The sequence below is a fragment of the Lampris incognitus genome, chromosome 3 (genome assembly GCF_029633865.1).
Source record: "Lampris incognitus isolate fLamInc1 chromosome 3, fLamInc1.hap2, whole genome shotgun sequence".
Lineage (NCBI taxonomy): Eukaryota > Metazoa > Chordata > Actinopteri > Lampriformes > Lampridae > Lampris > Lampris incognitus.
The window spans coordinates 7,912,901-7,927,424 of record NC_079213.1 but is presented as its reverse complement, the minus strand read 5'-3'; the positions used below and the strand labels follow the sequence as shown (position 1 = coordinate 7,927,424).

General features: G+C 47.9%; 1 protein-coding gene across 1 annotated transcript in view; it reads right to left on the bottom strand.

Annotated features, from left to right (window-relative positions):
* Positions 1-14,524, bottom strand: part of LOC130109110 (synapsin-3-like) — a 174,020-nt gene that overhangs the window by 44,818 nt on the left and 114,678 nt on the right. Inside the window, exon 6 of the mRNA XM_056275851.1 lies at positions 2,521-2,583. Within this exon, the coding sequence (XP_056131826.1) occupies positions 2,521-2,583 (63 nt within the window). The remainder of the gene's footprint in view (positions 1-2,520; positions 2,584-14,524) is intronic.

Below are 14,524 nucleotides of genomic sequence, written 5' to 3'. Positions count from 1 at the left end.
ATGTATCGGAGGAGGCATGTGGTAGTCTGCAGCCCTCCCCGGATCGGCAGAGGGGGTTCAGCAGCGACCGGAACAGCTCAGAAGAGTGGGGTAATTGGACGGGTACAATTGGGGGGGAAAGGGGGGGGTGCTTTGCAGTTGGATGGAGACGCAGCTGGAGAGACAGACTGACACATAGATAAAAAGAGTAAAAGGGGGGGGGTGCTCCTTGTCAGTAGAGAAAGAGGAGAAGCCCTGCTTACTGCTAACCCTCTTCGCATCCCCAGTTAAAGCGGGAAGGAGACAGTGGAGACAGCGAACACGTCTTCATGTCCCGTCGGTTTGCCTACAGAATCCCAGTGGACAGCAAAACAAGCCAAGAGACACACAGAGGAGATAACACAACCTGCACCAGAACACTGTGCGATGTAAAACAAGACGAGACCTGCAGGGTGGAGTGCACTCAGACTTTATCACAAGTGTGTGTGTTTTAATATCTGCTTGTTTATTTGTTCCCGTGTGCACTTTTATACACACAGTGCATCCGGAAAGTATTCACACCCCTTCACTTTCCCCACATTTTGTTATGTTACAGCCTTATTCCAAAATGGATTAAATTCCTTTTTTTCCTCACCAATCTACACACAATACCCCATAATGACAAAGTGAAAAAGGTTTTGTAGAAATTTTTGCAAATTTATTAAAAATAAAAACTGAAATATTGCATGTACATCAGTATTCACACCCTTTACTCAGTACTTGGTTGAGGCCCCCTTGGCAGCGATTACAGCCTCAAGTCTTCTTGGGTACGAAGCTCCAAGCTTGGCACACCTATATTTGGGGTATTTCTCCCATTCTTCTCTGCAGATCCTCTCCAGCTCTGTAAGGTTAGATGGGGAGCATCGCTGCACAGCTATTTTCAGGTCTTTCCAGAGATGTTCAATGGGGTTCAAGTCTGGGCTCTGGCTGGGCCACTGAAGGACCTTCACAGACTTGTCCCGAAGCCAATCCTTCGTTGTCTTGGCTGTGTGCTTAGGGTCGTTGTCGTGTTGAAAGGTAAACCTTCGCCCCAGTCTGAGGTCCTGAGCGCTCTGGAGCAGGTTTTCATCAAGGATCTCTCTGTACTTTGCTCCATTCATCTTTCCCTCGATCCTGACTAGTCTCCCAGTTCCTGCCGCTGAAAAACATCCCCACAGCATGATGCTGCCACCACCATGCCTCACTGTAGGGATGGTATTAGCAAGGTGATGAGAGGTGCCTGGTTTCCTCCAGACGTGACGTTTGGCATTCAGGCCAAAGAGTTCAATCTTGGTTTCATCAGACCAGAGAATCTTGTTTCTCATGGTCTGAGAGTCCTTTAGGTGCTTTCTGGCAAACTCCAAGTAGGTTGCAATGTGCCTTTTACTGAGCAGAGGCTTCCGTCTGGCCACTCTACCATAAAGGCCTGATTGGTGGAGTGCTGCAGAGATGGTTGTCCTTCTGGAAGGTTCTCCCATCTCCACAGAGGAACGGTGGAGCTCTGTCAGAGTGACCATCGGGTTCTTGGTCACCTCCCTGACCAAGGCCCTTCTCCCCCGATTGCTCAGTTTGGCTGGGCGGCCAGCTCTAGGAAGAGTCCTAGTGGATCCAAACTTCTTCCATTTACGAATGATGGAGACCACTGTGCTCTTCGGGACCTTCAAAGCTGTAGAAATTATTTGTACCCTTCCCCAGATCTGTGCCTCGATACAATCCTGTCTCGGAGGTCCACAGACAATTCCTTTGACTTCATGGCTTGGTTTCTGCTCTGACATGCACTGTCAACAGTGGGACCTTATATAGACAGGTGTGTGCCTTTCCAAATCATGTCCAATCGATTGAATTTACTACAGGTGGACTCCAATCAAGATGTAGAAACATCTCAAGGATGATCAGTGGAAACAGGATGAACCTGAGCTCAATTTTGAGTGTCATAGCAAAGGGTGTGAATACTTATGTACATGCAATATTTCAGTTTTTTATTTTTAATAAATTTGCCAAAATTTCTACAAAACCTTTTTCACTTTGTCATTATGGGGTATTTTGTGTAGATTGGTGAGGAAAAAAAAGGAATTTAATCCATTTTGGAATAAGGCTGTAACATAACAAAATGTGGGAAAAGTGAAGGGGTGTGAATACTTTCCGGATGCACTGCATATAGGCCTGTGTGTGTGTGTGTGTGTATGTATGTGTGTGTGTGTGTGTGTGTATGTGTGGAAGAAGAGTTCTGTAAGTGTGTGCTCATGCATTCGTGTATGTGCAAGTCTAAATATTATGTGTGTGTCACTGCATGCTTGTTTGTGGGTTTGTGCCTCTGGGCACAAACCCACAAACTCTCGCTGCATGAGTGCATTTTGCATGCACGTGTATGTGTCTTTGCAGGCATGTCTGCATGAATGTGTTAGTTGGTGCACGTGTGCATGTGGCAGCTGTTTACTTGAATGTCCACGTGGGTGTGTGTCAGCATGTGTGTGTGTGTGTGTGTGTATGTGTATATCTGCCATCATGTGTCCAGGAACTCACCTTTCCCATGCCGGCGTGGGCGTGGCCCATCTTCACCACCACAGGGAAGGACGGCGTTGTGATCTGCACATAAAAACCAGACCGCAATGTCAACAGAGAAGATGAATCACTGATGCACCAGATGATGCATTCTGGGCAAAACACACGGCATCCGGTTTTCATGACTTTGGGGTCTGAAATCAACGTGATCTACGTTTTGAAGCCAGGCTGGTTATTTGACATTATTAGTTATGCTCCCACCAAGCTGTGTGTGTGCAAACTGTCAAGCTGTAAAGAAGGAGGTGAATTACGGGAGTTTGGAAAACATTATAGTCCTGAATCTGGTTTAAAAAAAAAAAGATTTTCCACTTATTTGAGATGGAAAAGTTGACCTGTTGATACCGAAATTACGCAATAAGGAGCAGCGGAAATGTCTATTTTATGATGCAGGTGAGAAACTGGAAGGTTTCTGATGAAAATCTGAAACGAATTCCTCTGATGGCAAGCAGCATGTCTCGTTCCATCTCACATTAACTGACAGGGTCCCCGGCTGTTCTCAAATCGCCAGATTTGACCGAAATGTGGTCAACGTGGCGACGGGACGCTAACAAACGTGACCGTTTCCTCAGCAAACCAGACGGACTCGCAGATATCAGACTTGATACACATGTTGTGTGGAAACGCTGACACGTCGGTTTAAATCTGCCCAGTTTAGAGGCGCATGAGGTTGGTTCTGAAGAATGTTGGTTTATTACATAAAACAGAAAGGCTACGAGGGGAAGTCTGGGTGGAGGACTGCAGCTCTGAGTGAACCGGGCAGGCCGCGAACACGCTCGTTCTCATCCGCTTGTGTAACTGGATGAAACATCAACAGATGACTTCAAACGGCGTGTTTACCTGAACGCTCCCATCTAAAAACCTGCTGATAGGATTGTGAATGAGATGGTATCTACAGAAGTAGCTACATAAGTATCTACAGAAGTGTCTACAGAAGTAGCTACATAAGTATCTACAGAAGTAGCTACAGAAGTATCTACAGAAGTGTCTACAGAAGTGTCTACAGAAGTAGCTACATGAGTATCTACAGAAGTAGCTACAGAAGTATCTACAGAAGTAGCTACATAAGTATCTACAGAAGTAGCTACATAAGTATCTACAGAAGTAGCTACAGAAGTATCTACAGAAGTATCTGCAGAAGTATCTGCAGAAGTATCTACAGAAGTAGCTACAGAAGTATCTACAGAAGTATCTGCAGAAGTATCTGCAGAAGAATCTGCAGAAGTATCTGCAGAAGTATCTGCAGAAGTATCTGCAGAAGTATCTACAGAAGTAGCTACAGAAGTATCTGCAGAAGTGTCTACAGAAGTAGCTACAGAAGTATCTGCAGAAGTATCTACAGAAGTAGCTACAGAAGTAGCTACAGAAGTATCTGCAGAAGTGTCTACAGAAGTATCTACAGAAGTATCTGCAGAAGTATCTACAGAAGGGACTTATTTCACTTAGAAAGCTTGTTTTCTCCTCACTCCAGTGAGGTGCCACTTTATGTAACAAACACACTGAATTTACAACCAAGTTATACATTTCTAAATGCTACCTCCTATAATGTGTCATTCTGTGGAATCCCCCCCCCCCCATGTGTTAGCCTCTGACACTAGCCTACCGCCAACCATACAAGCAACATACACATGCAGAGAAAGAACAAAAACAAACGGCAACCCTTTAGATAACAGGCAGAAGTAACCAGGTTATATCAGGAATCAGCAACATTTATTTGTCGTTTCCCCAGCCCACAGCAGTGCAACACAAAGACAAAAACATATATCCAAACTACAAAAAAACTACAAAAACACATATATCCAACATACCAAAAAGAAGGGGGGAAAATAAAAATTAAAAAAATCACTGTCCAGGAAAAGGAACGGCAGCCAGGATGACTGTCGGAACTGCCGGTCTGCGTGGGCTAGTAGTTAGCTTAGCCTGCCCCGCTTCCACGTCATGTCAGACCGCCCTCGGTGCTTCCCCTTCGAGCACAGCTCCGGGCAGGGCCGTGGTCCTTGGGCCCACAAGACGAAGCAGACCAGGCTCCCTCAGCCGATCCAACGCCAGCTCTCCCAGCCAGACACACCTCCCCGCACTCCACACGACTACACCAAAAACACAGTTAACATCAGGCGAGGCCGCCGCCAGATCGCTCTCAGTGCTATCTGAACTGCCCGTCTGCATGGGCTAGCAGTTAGCTTAGCTTCCCCGCTTTCGTGTCCGTTCACACCGCCCTCGGTGTTTCCTCTTCGGGTGCAGCTCCAGGCAGGGCTGTGGTCCCTGGGCCCACAGGACGCAGCAGACCAAGCTCTCCCAGCTGATCCAGTGCCAGCTCTCCCAGCCATCAAATGAAGACAACTTAGACGCACATGTGGACAAAGACACTGCATGAACGGTACTGGGTGAGGCCGCCGCATCCTAAGTTTACGTTGCCATCTTCTCACACTGGTACTGGGTGAGGCGGCTGCAAATGTGAATTTGCGCCGCCATCTTCCCACACTGGAAGTGGAAGTGTGAACAATGTAATAAGTAATATTAATATGAACTAATAGAACAATTTCAGCTGGTAATTACTGAGTAACACATGAATAAAATAGGAGTTTCCCCTTCCAGTTTCTAGTTTACGTCCTTGTTATTTCAATGTGCTGTTAAACATAACCGACATCCAGTGTTTGAATTAGATGAACTCACAGATCACACTGTGCTGATAAAACGAGTGACTACTGAATGCCATGCTAACTTTATTATGGTGATGTCACTCAGCAATGACCAGTCATTATAGTATAATTGCATCTATTAGACACGTATATTACTTGATCATTTTCGCATAATGGATGGGCTGTAATTTAGAAGGTTTCCAAAGAAAACATATGCGTAGGCAAGCTACACAGTCCAGGTAGAAGTCAGGCGTCGGCTGCACTGTTTTAATTTTGCAGATGACGAAGCGTCCCAAATTGTCCTGTAACTTTTTTCTGGTTGGTGTTTGTCCGCCAGTTGAGGAACGTTGTCCACTCGTATCATGGATATTGCTCTTGAATTCCAGGTTTGGTGACGAAGGGGAAAGGAGGGTTTACCAGTCGATGAGGACGTCAGGGACCCCGTTTCTGAGACGTGGGTGAATAACATCATGTCCTGTTGTAGGTTTTGGTCACGCTGCGGCCCCTGAAATGCAGACCAGTCTTTAAACGTCCACATCAGTCGATGCTCTTAAATTGTGGCTCAAAACGTACTGTGGCGAATTCGGGGGACAACGCAACCACAGGAACTGCCGCGGGCGGGAAGCGAACCCGTGTCGCCCGCACCGCAGGAGGCATCGCTAACCGCTCGACTATAAAGTCCTGTTACCCTTAATAGTTTAGGTAGATAAAGGTCTCAGTCACATTTGAGAAAATAATCCTATTTCTATAAATGTCATAGGATCTTTTTTTTAAAGATATTTTATTTTCACGGACCCCTTGCGATTACACCACGGACCACTAGGGGTCCGCGGACCCCCGGTTGAGAAACACTGGACTAAAGGGTCCGACCCGCGAGCCAGCGGCCAGCGTGTCTTCTTATCCATGCACGTTACAGTACTTTTATGGCTTGGCATTCTCACTTTTGCTACTGCACCTGATTTCTACCTTTTCTATTGATTCTATTCCATCCTTTATTGTGTCTTTTACCGCACCTTATTTTTCTGTGAATTCTCCCGTGTATGGTATCGCATATTTTCTCATTCCGTAAAGCGCTTGACGACTCCCTTTAAAGCTGCTAGGAGGAGTTGGGGAGTGTCGTTGGTGTTGCGCGCCCCCTGTGGACAAGAGCGGCTGTGTTCCGCAGAAGGACGACTCTATTTCGCGCAAGCATCGTAATATCGCTGCCTCCTGTCAGAAAGATCTCCATTCATGCTCCGATAGTTCGTACATTCCTTCTGGAGAGATGAGAGACAGATGTAGCGGTCTTTTGGAGAACCAGCTGTTTGTGACATACACAGAGATGGGGTAATGTGTCTGCAATTGTGGCTATGTGTCCCGTCTGCGTGCCGCATCCGACCCGGAGGCAAGAGCTCGAGACGACCATGCGGACATATCTAATCCTCTCACTGACAGTCTCATTTGATTACGGCGATCATACAGAGGCTTCAAAATGAATCTCATCTCATCCTCAGCCGCTTCTCTGGGGTCGGGTTGCGGTGGCAGCAAGCTAAGTAGGGCCCTCCAGACGTCCCCCTCCCCAGCAACGCCCTCCAGCTCCTCCTGGGGGATCCCAAGGCGTTCCAAGGCCAGATTGGACATGTAGTCCTTCCAGTGAGTTCTGGGTCTACCCCGGGGTCTCCCCCCAGTTGGTCGTGCCAGGAAAACCTCCAAAGGAAGGCGCCCAGGAGGCGTCCTAATCAGATGCCCGAACCACCTCAACCGGCTCCTTTCGACATGAAGGAGCAGCGGCTCTACTCCATCCTCCCCCCGGACGTCTGAGCTCCTCACCCTATCCCAGACACCCCACACAGGAAACTTATTTCAGCCGCTTGTATCCGCGATCTCACCCTTTCAGTCACTACCCAAAGCTCATGACCATAGGTGAGGGTTGGGACCAAGACTGACTGGTAAATTGAGAGCTTTGCCTTCCGGCTCAGCTCCCTCTTCACCGATTTGAGACTGATAAATAATCGGCGAAAAACTCCCCGTGGCAGCTCCAAGACATTTTGAGGGAATAAAACCAAAAGGTGCGTGCTGATGTCTCCTCCGAGGTCTTGTATTCTGATGTATCCTTGAACGTTCATTCACCACCGTAGATATTCTGTCAAGTCCATCAGCTCTCCCGACGGCGCGAGAGCAGTTTGAAACTCTGTTAAAGTTCACTGATGTATTATTGTATGGAGGTACGAGTGGAGTTACCGCAGGTGTGCTCCATGGCGGTTGGTTTGGATCAGCTTTCAGACAGACGTGATGTTTAGAAGCCTTCCACTTTCTCCTCCAACGTGCCCCTTATTCTGCTGCACGCCGGCTGGGAACAAACACTTTCAGAGAAACGAGGGTTCGAGGAGCGCTGCCAGAAGATGCAAAGAAGGTTCAGTCACTTTATAATATGTAGCTGCAAATAGTTACTGGAACGCGAGTAATAGGGTTTATAAGCGCTTATAACACTTGTTAACATTAGCAGATGATTAAAAAATATGAATAGCCATCTCATTAAAACATACTGGACTGCTGTATCTAGAGTCTTCTTCTTTATAAAAAAAAAAAATCTAAACCCAACCTCTTCCTCGTAGCGTTTACCAGACTAGACTGTCTAGACCAGTGTTTCTCAACCGGGGGTCCGCGGAACCCTAGTGGTCCGTGGTGTAATTGCAAGGGGTCCGTGAAAATAAAATATCTTTAAAAAAAAGATCCTATGACATTTATAGAAATAGGATTATTTTACTCAAATGTGACTGAGACCTTTATCTACCTAAACTATAAATAGTAACAGGACTTTTTTCTCTAATTACATCTGTTTCACAAGTGTAATTTATTGTATTTTAATAAGAGATCTCGCTCCCGTTTGCATTGTTAAAAGTTACTGCATAAAAATTCTGTTGTTACATATATCTGAAAGTTACTGAATACATATTCTGTTTTGTTACATATATCTGAAAGTTACTGCATAAGAATTCTGTTTTGTTACATATATCTGAAAGTTACTGAATACATATTCTGTTTTGTTACATATATCTGAAAGTTACTGCATAAGAATTCTGTTGTTACATATTTCTGAAAGTTACTGAATACATATTCTGTGTTGTTACATATATCTGAAAGTTACTGCATAAGAATTCTGTTTTGTTAACTATATCTAAGCTACAACTGAAAGCTCTTATTTTTGCCCCAAAGAGTGAATAAATGCTACAATGCAATTTAAAATGCAGTTTCTACTGTTTCTACAAATTGCAACCCCCCTCCCCCAAGATCAGGTGGAGGGGTCCTCAGGGTAGATCAAAAATACGCAGGGGGTCCAGGACCCCAAAAAGGTTGAGAACCACATGCCCTACAACACACGGCCCAGGAAATCAGATACCGGTATGAGAATGTGCAGTACTTCTCTTCCGGAGCTGCGCCAGGCGAGGCTATCGAAGCTAGATAAACACTGTAACAGGAGACGTTCGGGCTGAAGGCGCCGAGCCAGAGTACTCTCGGAGCTCAACAACGTCCAGACCTGCGAAGGGAGGGAAAACCCAAACAGCTGCCCTCACTTGATCCAACCGTTCCCTGACAGATGACAGGATCGAACTTCCCAACGTAGCTGTCGTAACGCTTTCCGCCGTTTAGCGGGGAGGCATTTGCTGAAGGACACTGAGCACGGGTTCTGCTGACGGGATACTGACGCCAAACCTTCGAGCCATGTGCTGCCAAAACAAACTGCCCCGTTATCATCCCCATCAGCTGCCTCCAAGGTGTTGGCTGGAAAGAGGCAGGGACTTGGAAGAGAAACGGATAAATTGTTATCAGCATTCAAACACCCCCCCCCCTTATGAAATTATGATGGAATTACGATCTGACAATCATTCAGGAATGAATCAAACGCTAGATAAAAACACTGACAATAAAAAGGCCAGGGATCATACAGACAGGCAATTCTATCTTCAAGTGCACACAATTCAGTGGCTAAATTCTTCATGGAAGGCAGATTTTCAGAAAAAACAAAAAAACCAAAGTGCTCCTCTCAGCATGATACAGTAGAAATCACATTGTGTCGGTGTATTGGGTGAATGGATGCCCATGGTGGCTAAAAGGAAAATGGCCAAGACAGCTTAGACATCCAACACACGGTCCCACCAAAGTGGAAGGAGTTGAGGCCAAACACTAAAATGGAAGATTTTGGTATGAAATTCATATTGTCCAACGGGGTAACTGCTGATAGCTCTGTTACAGGCCAATTAAACATGACTTGGTGTACAGCAGGCATGGCCAAACTACGGCCCGCGGGCCAACTGCAGCCCGTTGCCCATTTTTATGTGGCCCGGCGTGAATCTTAAAAATAAAACGGAGGGGCGTCCGGGTGGGGTGGCGGTCTATTCTGTGGCCTACCAACACGGCGATCGTTGGTTCGAATCCCCACGTTACCTCGGGCTTGTTCGGGTGTCCCTACAGACACAATTGGGCGTGTCTGTGGGTGAGTAGGCGGATGTGGGTATGTGTACTGGTCGCTGGACTAGTGCCTCCTCTGGTCAGTCGGGGCGCCTGTTCGGGGGGAGGGGGAACTGGGGGGGGGGTAGCGGGCTCCTCCCACGCGCTACGTCCCCCTGGCGAAACTTCTCACTGTCAGGTGAAAAGAAGCAACTGGCAACTCCACATGTATTGGAGGAGGCGTGTGGTAGTCTGCAGCCCTCCCCGGATCAGCAAAGGGGGGTGGAGCAGCGACCGGGACGACTCGGATGAGTGGGGTAATTGGCCATGTACAATTAGGGAGAGAGGGGGGGTGGGAAGATAAATAGAAAGATAGACAGGCAGATAGACAGATAGATAAGATCGATAGATTGATAGATAGATAAAATGGGATATGGCTTGTTAGAACATAGTCTCTAAAATAAATTGAACCATATGTACATTGCACTTCTTAGTTTCAACACTAGACATCGCTGCCATTTTGACCAACTAGGTGACCACTGAAATGATTTACTCATCGATGAAATCGTTTCCCTTGGTTAGAAAAAAAATTAACATTTACCTCAATTGACTAAACATGGCAGAACCGAAGAGATGGAAAGTAGCAATGGAGTGCCGAAACTTTCAGACACGGTGTGAAAATGAATGCTTCCCCACAAAGGTCAAGAGGAAGCGTGCTTGTTTGATTTGCAAGGAATCTGTTGCGGTGATGAAAGATTATATTGTACTACATTGTCCCTAGGTGTGAACGTGTGTGTGTGTGTGTGGGTCGGGCCTGTGATGGCCTGGCGACCTGTCCAGGGTGTCTCTCTGCCTTCCGCCCAATGACAGCTGGGATAGGCTACAGCATCCCGCGACCCCAATTAGGATAAGCGGCTTGGAAAATGGATGGATGGATGGATGGCTCTAACAAACACAGATTTACACACTGCATCATGATCGTTAAGGTGGACACTTGGTCCATGAACTGTATCACTGAGAGTTGTGGAGGGATGTTGGACACTTTCTCGGTCTCTTCTCCTGTTCCTTTTTTGCACCCATTTTCCTTTATTTCGCACTGCTTTTTGAATGAGAGTTCGCCGCCTGCTGGAATGGCCTCCAACATCCCCGCGACCCTGAAAGCAGGATAAGTGGCACAGATAATAGATGGATATTGTAGTACTTTAAATTACATTCAAGATAAAGAATTTTTTTGGATTTTGATATACATTAATGATCCCTGTAGGGAAATTAGGCTCTGCATTTACCCCATCCTAGCTGTGTAGCTAGGAGCAGTGGGCAGCCGCCGTGCAGCACCCGGGGACCAACTCCAGTTCTTCTGGCCATGCCTCGGTCAGGGGCACAGACAGGAAGGAGTATTATCCCTAACATGCGTGTCTTTTTGATGGTGGGGGAAACCGGAGCGCCCGGAGAAAACCCACCGCAGACACGGGGAGAACATGCAAACTCCACACAGAGGACGACCTGCGATGACCCCCAAGGTTGGACAACCCAGGGTTCGAACCCAGGACCTTCTTGCTGTGAGGCGACAGCGGTAACCACTGCGGTAACTTGTTAACATTAGCAGATAATTAAAAAATATGAATAGCCATCTCATTAAAACATACTGGACTGATGTGTCTAGTGTCTTCTTCTTTTTTTTAAAAAAAAATCTAAACCCAACCTCTTCTTCGTAGCGTTTACCAGACTAGACTGTCTAGACCAGTGTTTCGGTAACCTTGACCGATCCAGTATGGAGCCTCGACCGATCCAGTATGGTCTTGTCAATCCGCATACTGATTTAGCAAAGGTTTTACGTCCGATGCCCTTCCTGACACAACCACTAACCCTGTGGACGGGGGCATGGGTAAAGCGCTGGATGCCATCCCAGTATTCATGGACTTGCGCCCAAGCCTGTCGCTAAATGTGAGCACATCAACAAGCTACTGTAAAGTCAGCAGTTAAACTGTTCAGTAGGGTCATGTAGTTATTTTGATGGAAAATGAATTTTCCATGGCACGGGGGTTTTATGGTCTAAAAACACAGTTTTTCTTGCAGTGTAACCGGTTGAAAACTGTCGCACATAATATTGTCTGGGGCACGGTGGCACAGGGGTTAGTGCGGTCGCCTCACAGCAGGAAGGTCCTGGGTTCGAGCCCCGGGGTAGTCCAACCTTGGTGGGCCGTCCCGGGTCGTCCTCTGTGTGGAGTTTGCATGTTCTCCCCGTGTCTGCGTAGGTTTCCTCCGGGGGCTCCGGTTTCCTCCCACAGTCCAAAGACATGTAGGTCAGGTGAGTCGGCCGTACTAAACTGCCCCTAGGTGTGAATGTGTGTGTCAGCACTGTGATGGCCCGGCGGCCTGTCCAGGGTGTCTCCCCGCCTGCTGCCCAATGACTGCTGGGATAGGCTCCAGCATCCCCGCGGCCCTGAGAGCAGGATAAGCGGTTCAGATAATGGATGGATGGATGGATGGATGGATAATATCGTTTGGCCAGCAACTCCTTATGTTTTTCTTTATGTGGCCCACAACCAAAAAAGTTTGGCCACCTCTGATGTATGGTATGATAACAAACGTCTTATGTACATAACCTGTCTCTCTCACGCTCACTCACTCCCTCCCTCCCTCCCTCCCTCACTCACTCACTCACTCACACACCCTTGCAGTGACTCTAAACAGTGGTGGCCTTTTTATCGTGTATCTATACTGCATTAATACCTGAGGGGGGGGGGGGGGGTTGTTGTTCAGTCTTAAATATCTCCCAGTTTTGAGCTCTTGCGGTATATTTTAACACAACACTCTTTCGACAAACACACCAGCGTCCTTGACGGACGAATCAGTAAATTAATAAGCAGACCTTTGTTAATACCTTACTACAGGCTGTAATGTTTGACAAAAGAAAACAAACATGTTTTTCCTACACGAGTCTTCCCGGAATGAGGAAGACTCGGCAGCAAAGTCCAGCAAGCAGTTTAGCAGGTATGCGGTGGAAAAGAAGGTGGGGCTCGGACAACGGCGCCGTCTGTGTGTGACCTGAGTTGACGCAGAGACCCCGGATCTGGCGAGTGTCTGAGAATGATGACCCAAGCTAACACTGTGGGATAGCGTGGCACCAGAAGGAGGGAGAGAGAGGGGGGAGGAGGGGGAGGAGAGAGAGAGAGAGAGACAGTGTTTTCAGGATGGACAGGTTTGCGGACGCCCACGCCGTCTGGACGTGTCCTCTGTCCACACATTCCCATCGGCGTGGTAATGACGGCAGGCACCTCGCATGCCGGGTCGAGACCACATCCTCCATCACCCGGGTCGACGAGGAGCGATGCGCAGAAAGAACCCTAACCCTAACCATTGTTTGGTCACTGACTCACTTCTAACAAACACGCAAAGTCATCCTCACTTTTTTCTTTTTTTTACCCTATATGGCCAACAGTGGTTTTTAGGAGCTGCAGCCTTACGTTTCTTTCGTCACAGTTTTTTCAGTCGAGTACCTCTGATCTCTCTGCTGACGGACGCCAAAGGAAATCACATGCAGCGTCGCTGGTATGAGCTGTGTGGTCAGCTCCTTTAGACACCGGGAAGAGAGACCCCCTCTTATGGGACTGGTTTTCACAGTTCAGTAAAGGGCATTCTTGACAAGATTGCGCGACAGAACAACAAGTTTCCCCTCCATAGGGAAACTACGAAGGAGGACAGCATCGGAGGCCATTCGCGGCCGTACGGCTGCTTAGATGTGGAGGGTCTGGTTTCGACCTCAGCTTTTGTTTTTGTCACAGCTGCATGGGCAGAATTAGATCCTCTGTTCCCAGCAGAAGTCTGTAAAACGCATCCTGCATGGCGAAGACATCAAGACCACGCTCACAGGAAAAAATAAGAAGAGAAAAGGTAATTATACGGTGCGTGATTTCACCAAGTCTTGAGTTTTGTTTTGGAACATCAGGCTCCAGCCATTTACAGTACACGTGCCAGACGGACCGGCCTGGCAAAGGGTGGGAATACTTGAGGGAAGCCCGCCGTCTGGGTGTAAACTGAGCGTAAACCCTGTCTGGGATTCGGACGAAGTGATGAGTCAGGTTGTTGGCTGAGATGAGTCACGCGTCTCTTACACACGGACACCTCTGTGTGAAAGGCCAGTCTGCGTTCATTTCCCGCAAAGCCGCCCCCCCCCTGACGTTTCACGGACGGTCGACTGTCACGACATGGACCGAGGTGGACACAGAGGCTGCGGCTTCCAGTTACAGCAGCGTAGGAGAGCCACGCCAGGCAGATGGGTCTCCTGCTTCACAGTGAAAAACTTCCTCGGCTACAGCAAGTCGAAACTCTTATGATGAACGATGCTGAAAAGAAGATGAGCAAGGCCAAACAAAAACACACCACCATACAGCCACTACCATCCACAAAGGCTAGCTCCACCGGCAGCAAGCTGGCTGCTAACAACAGTGCCAAGCTGGAGTTGCTTGATGGTGACAGCAGCAACCTCTCCATTGACAAGCTAGTCGCAGGGTGTCTGGGTAACATAGCGGTCTACTCCGTTGCCTACCAACACGGGGATCGCTAGTTCGAATCCCCGTGTTACCTCTGGCTTAGTCGGGCGTCCCTACAGACACAATCGGCCATGTCTGCGGGTGGGAAGCCAGATGTGCGTATGCACTAGCACCTCCTCTGGTCAGTCGGTGTGCCTGTTCGGGGGGAGGAGGAACTGGGGGGGGGGGGATAGCGTGATCCTCCCACACGCTACGCCCCCCTGGCGAAACTCCTCACTGTCAGGTGAAAAGAAGCGGCTGGCAACTCCACATATTTCGGAGGAGGCATGTGGTAGTCTGCAAACCTTCCCGGATCAGCAGAGGGCACGGAGCAGTGACCAGGACCAGAGGAGTGGGGTAATTGGCCGG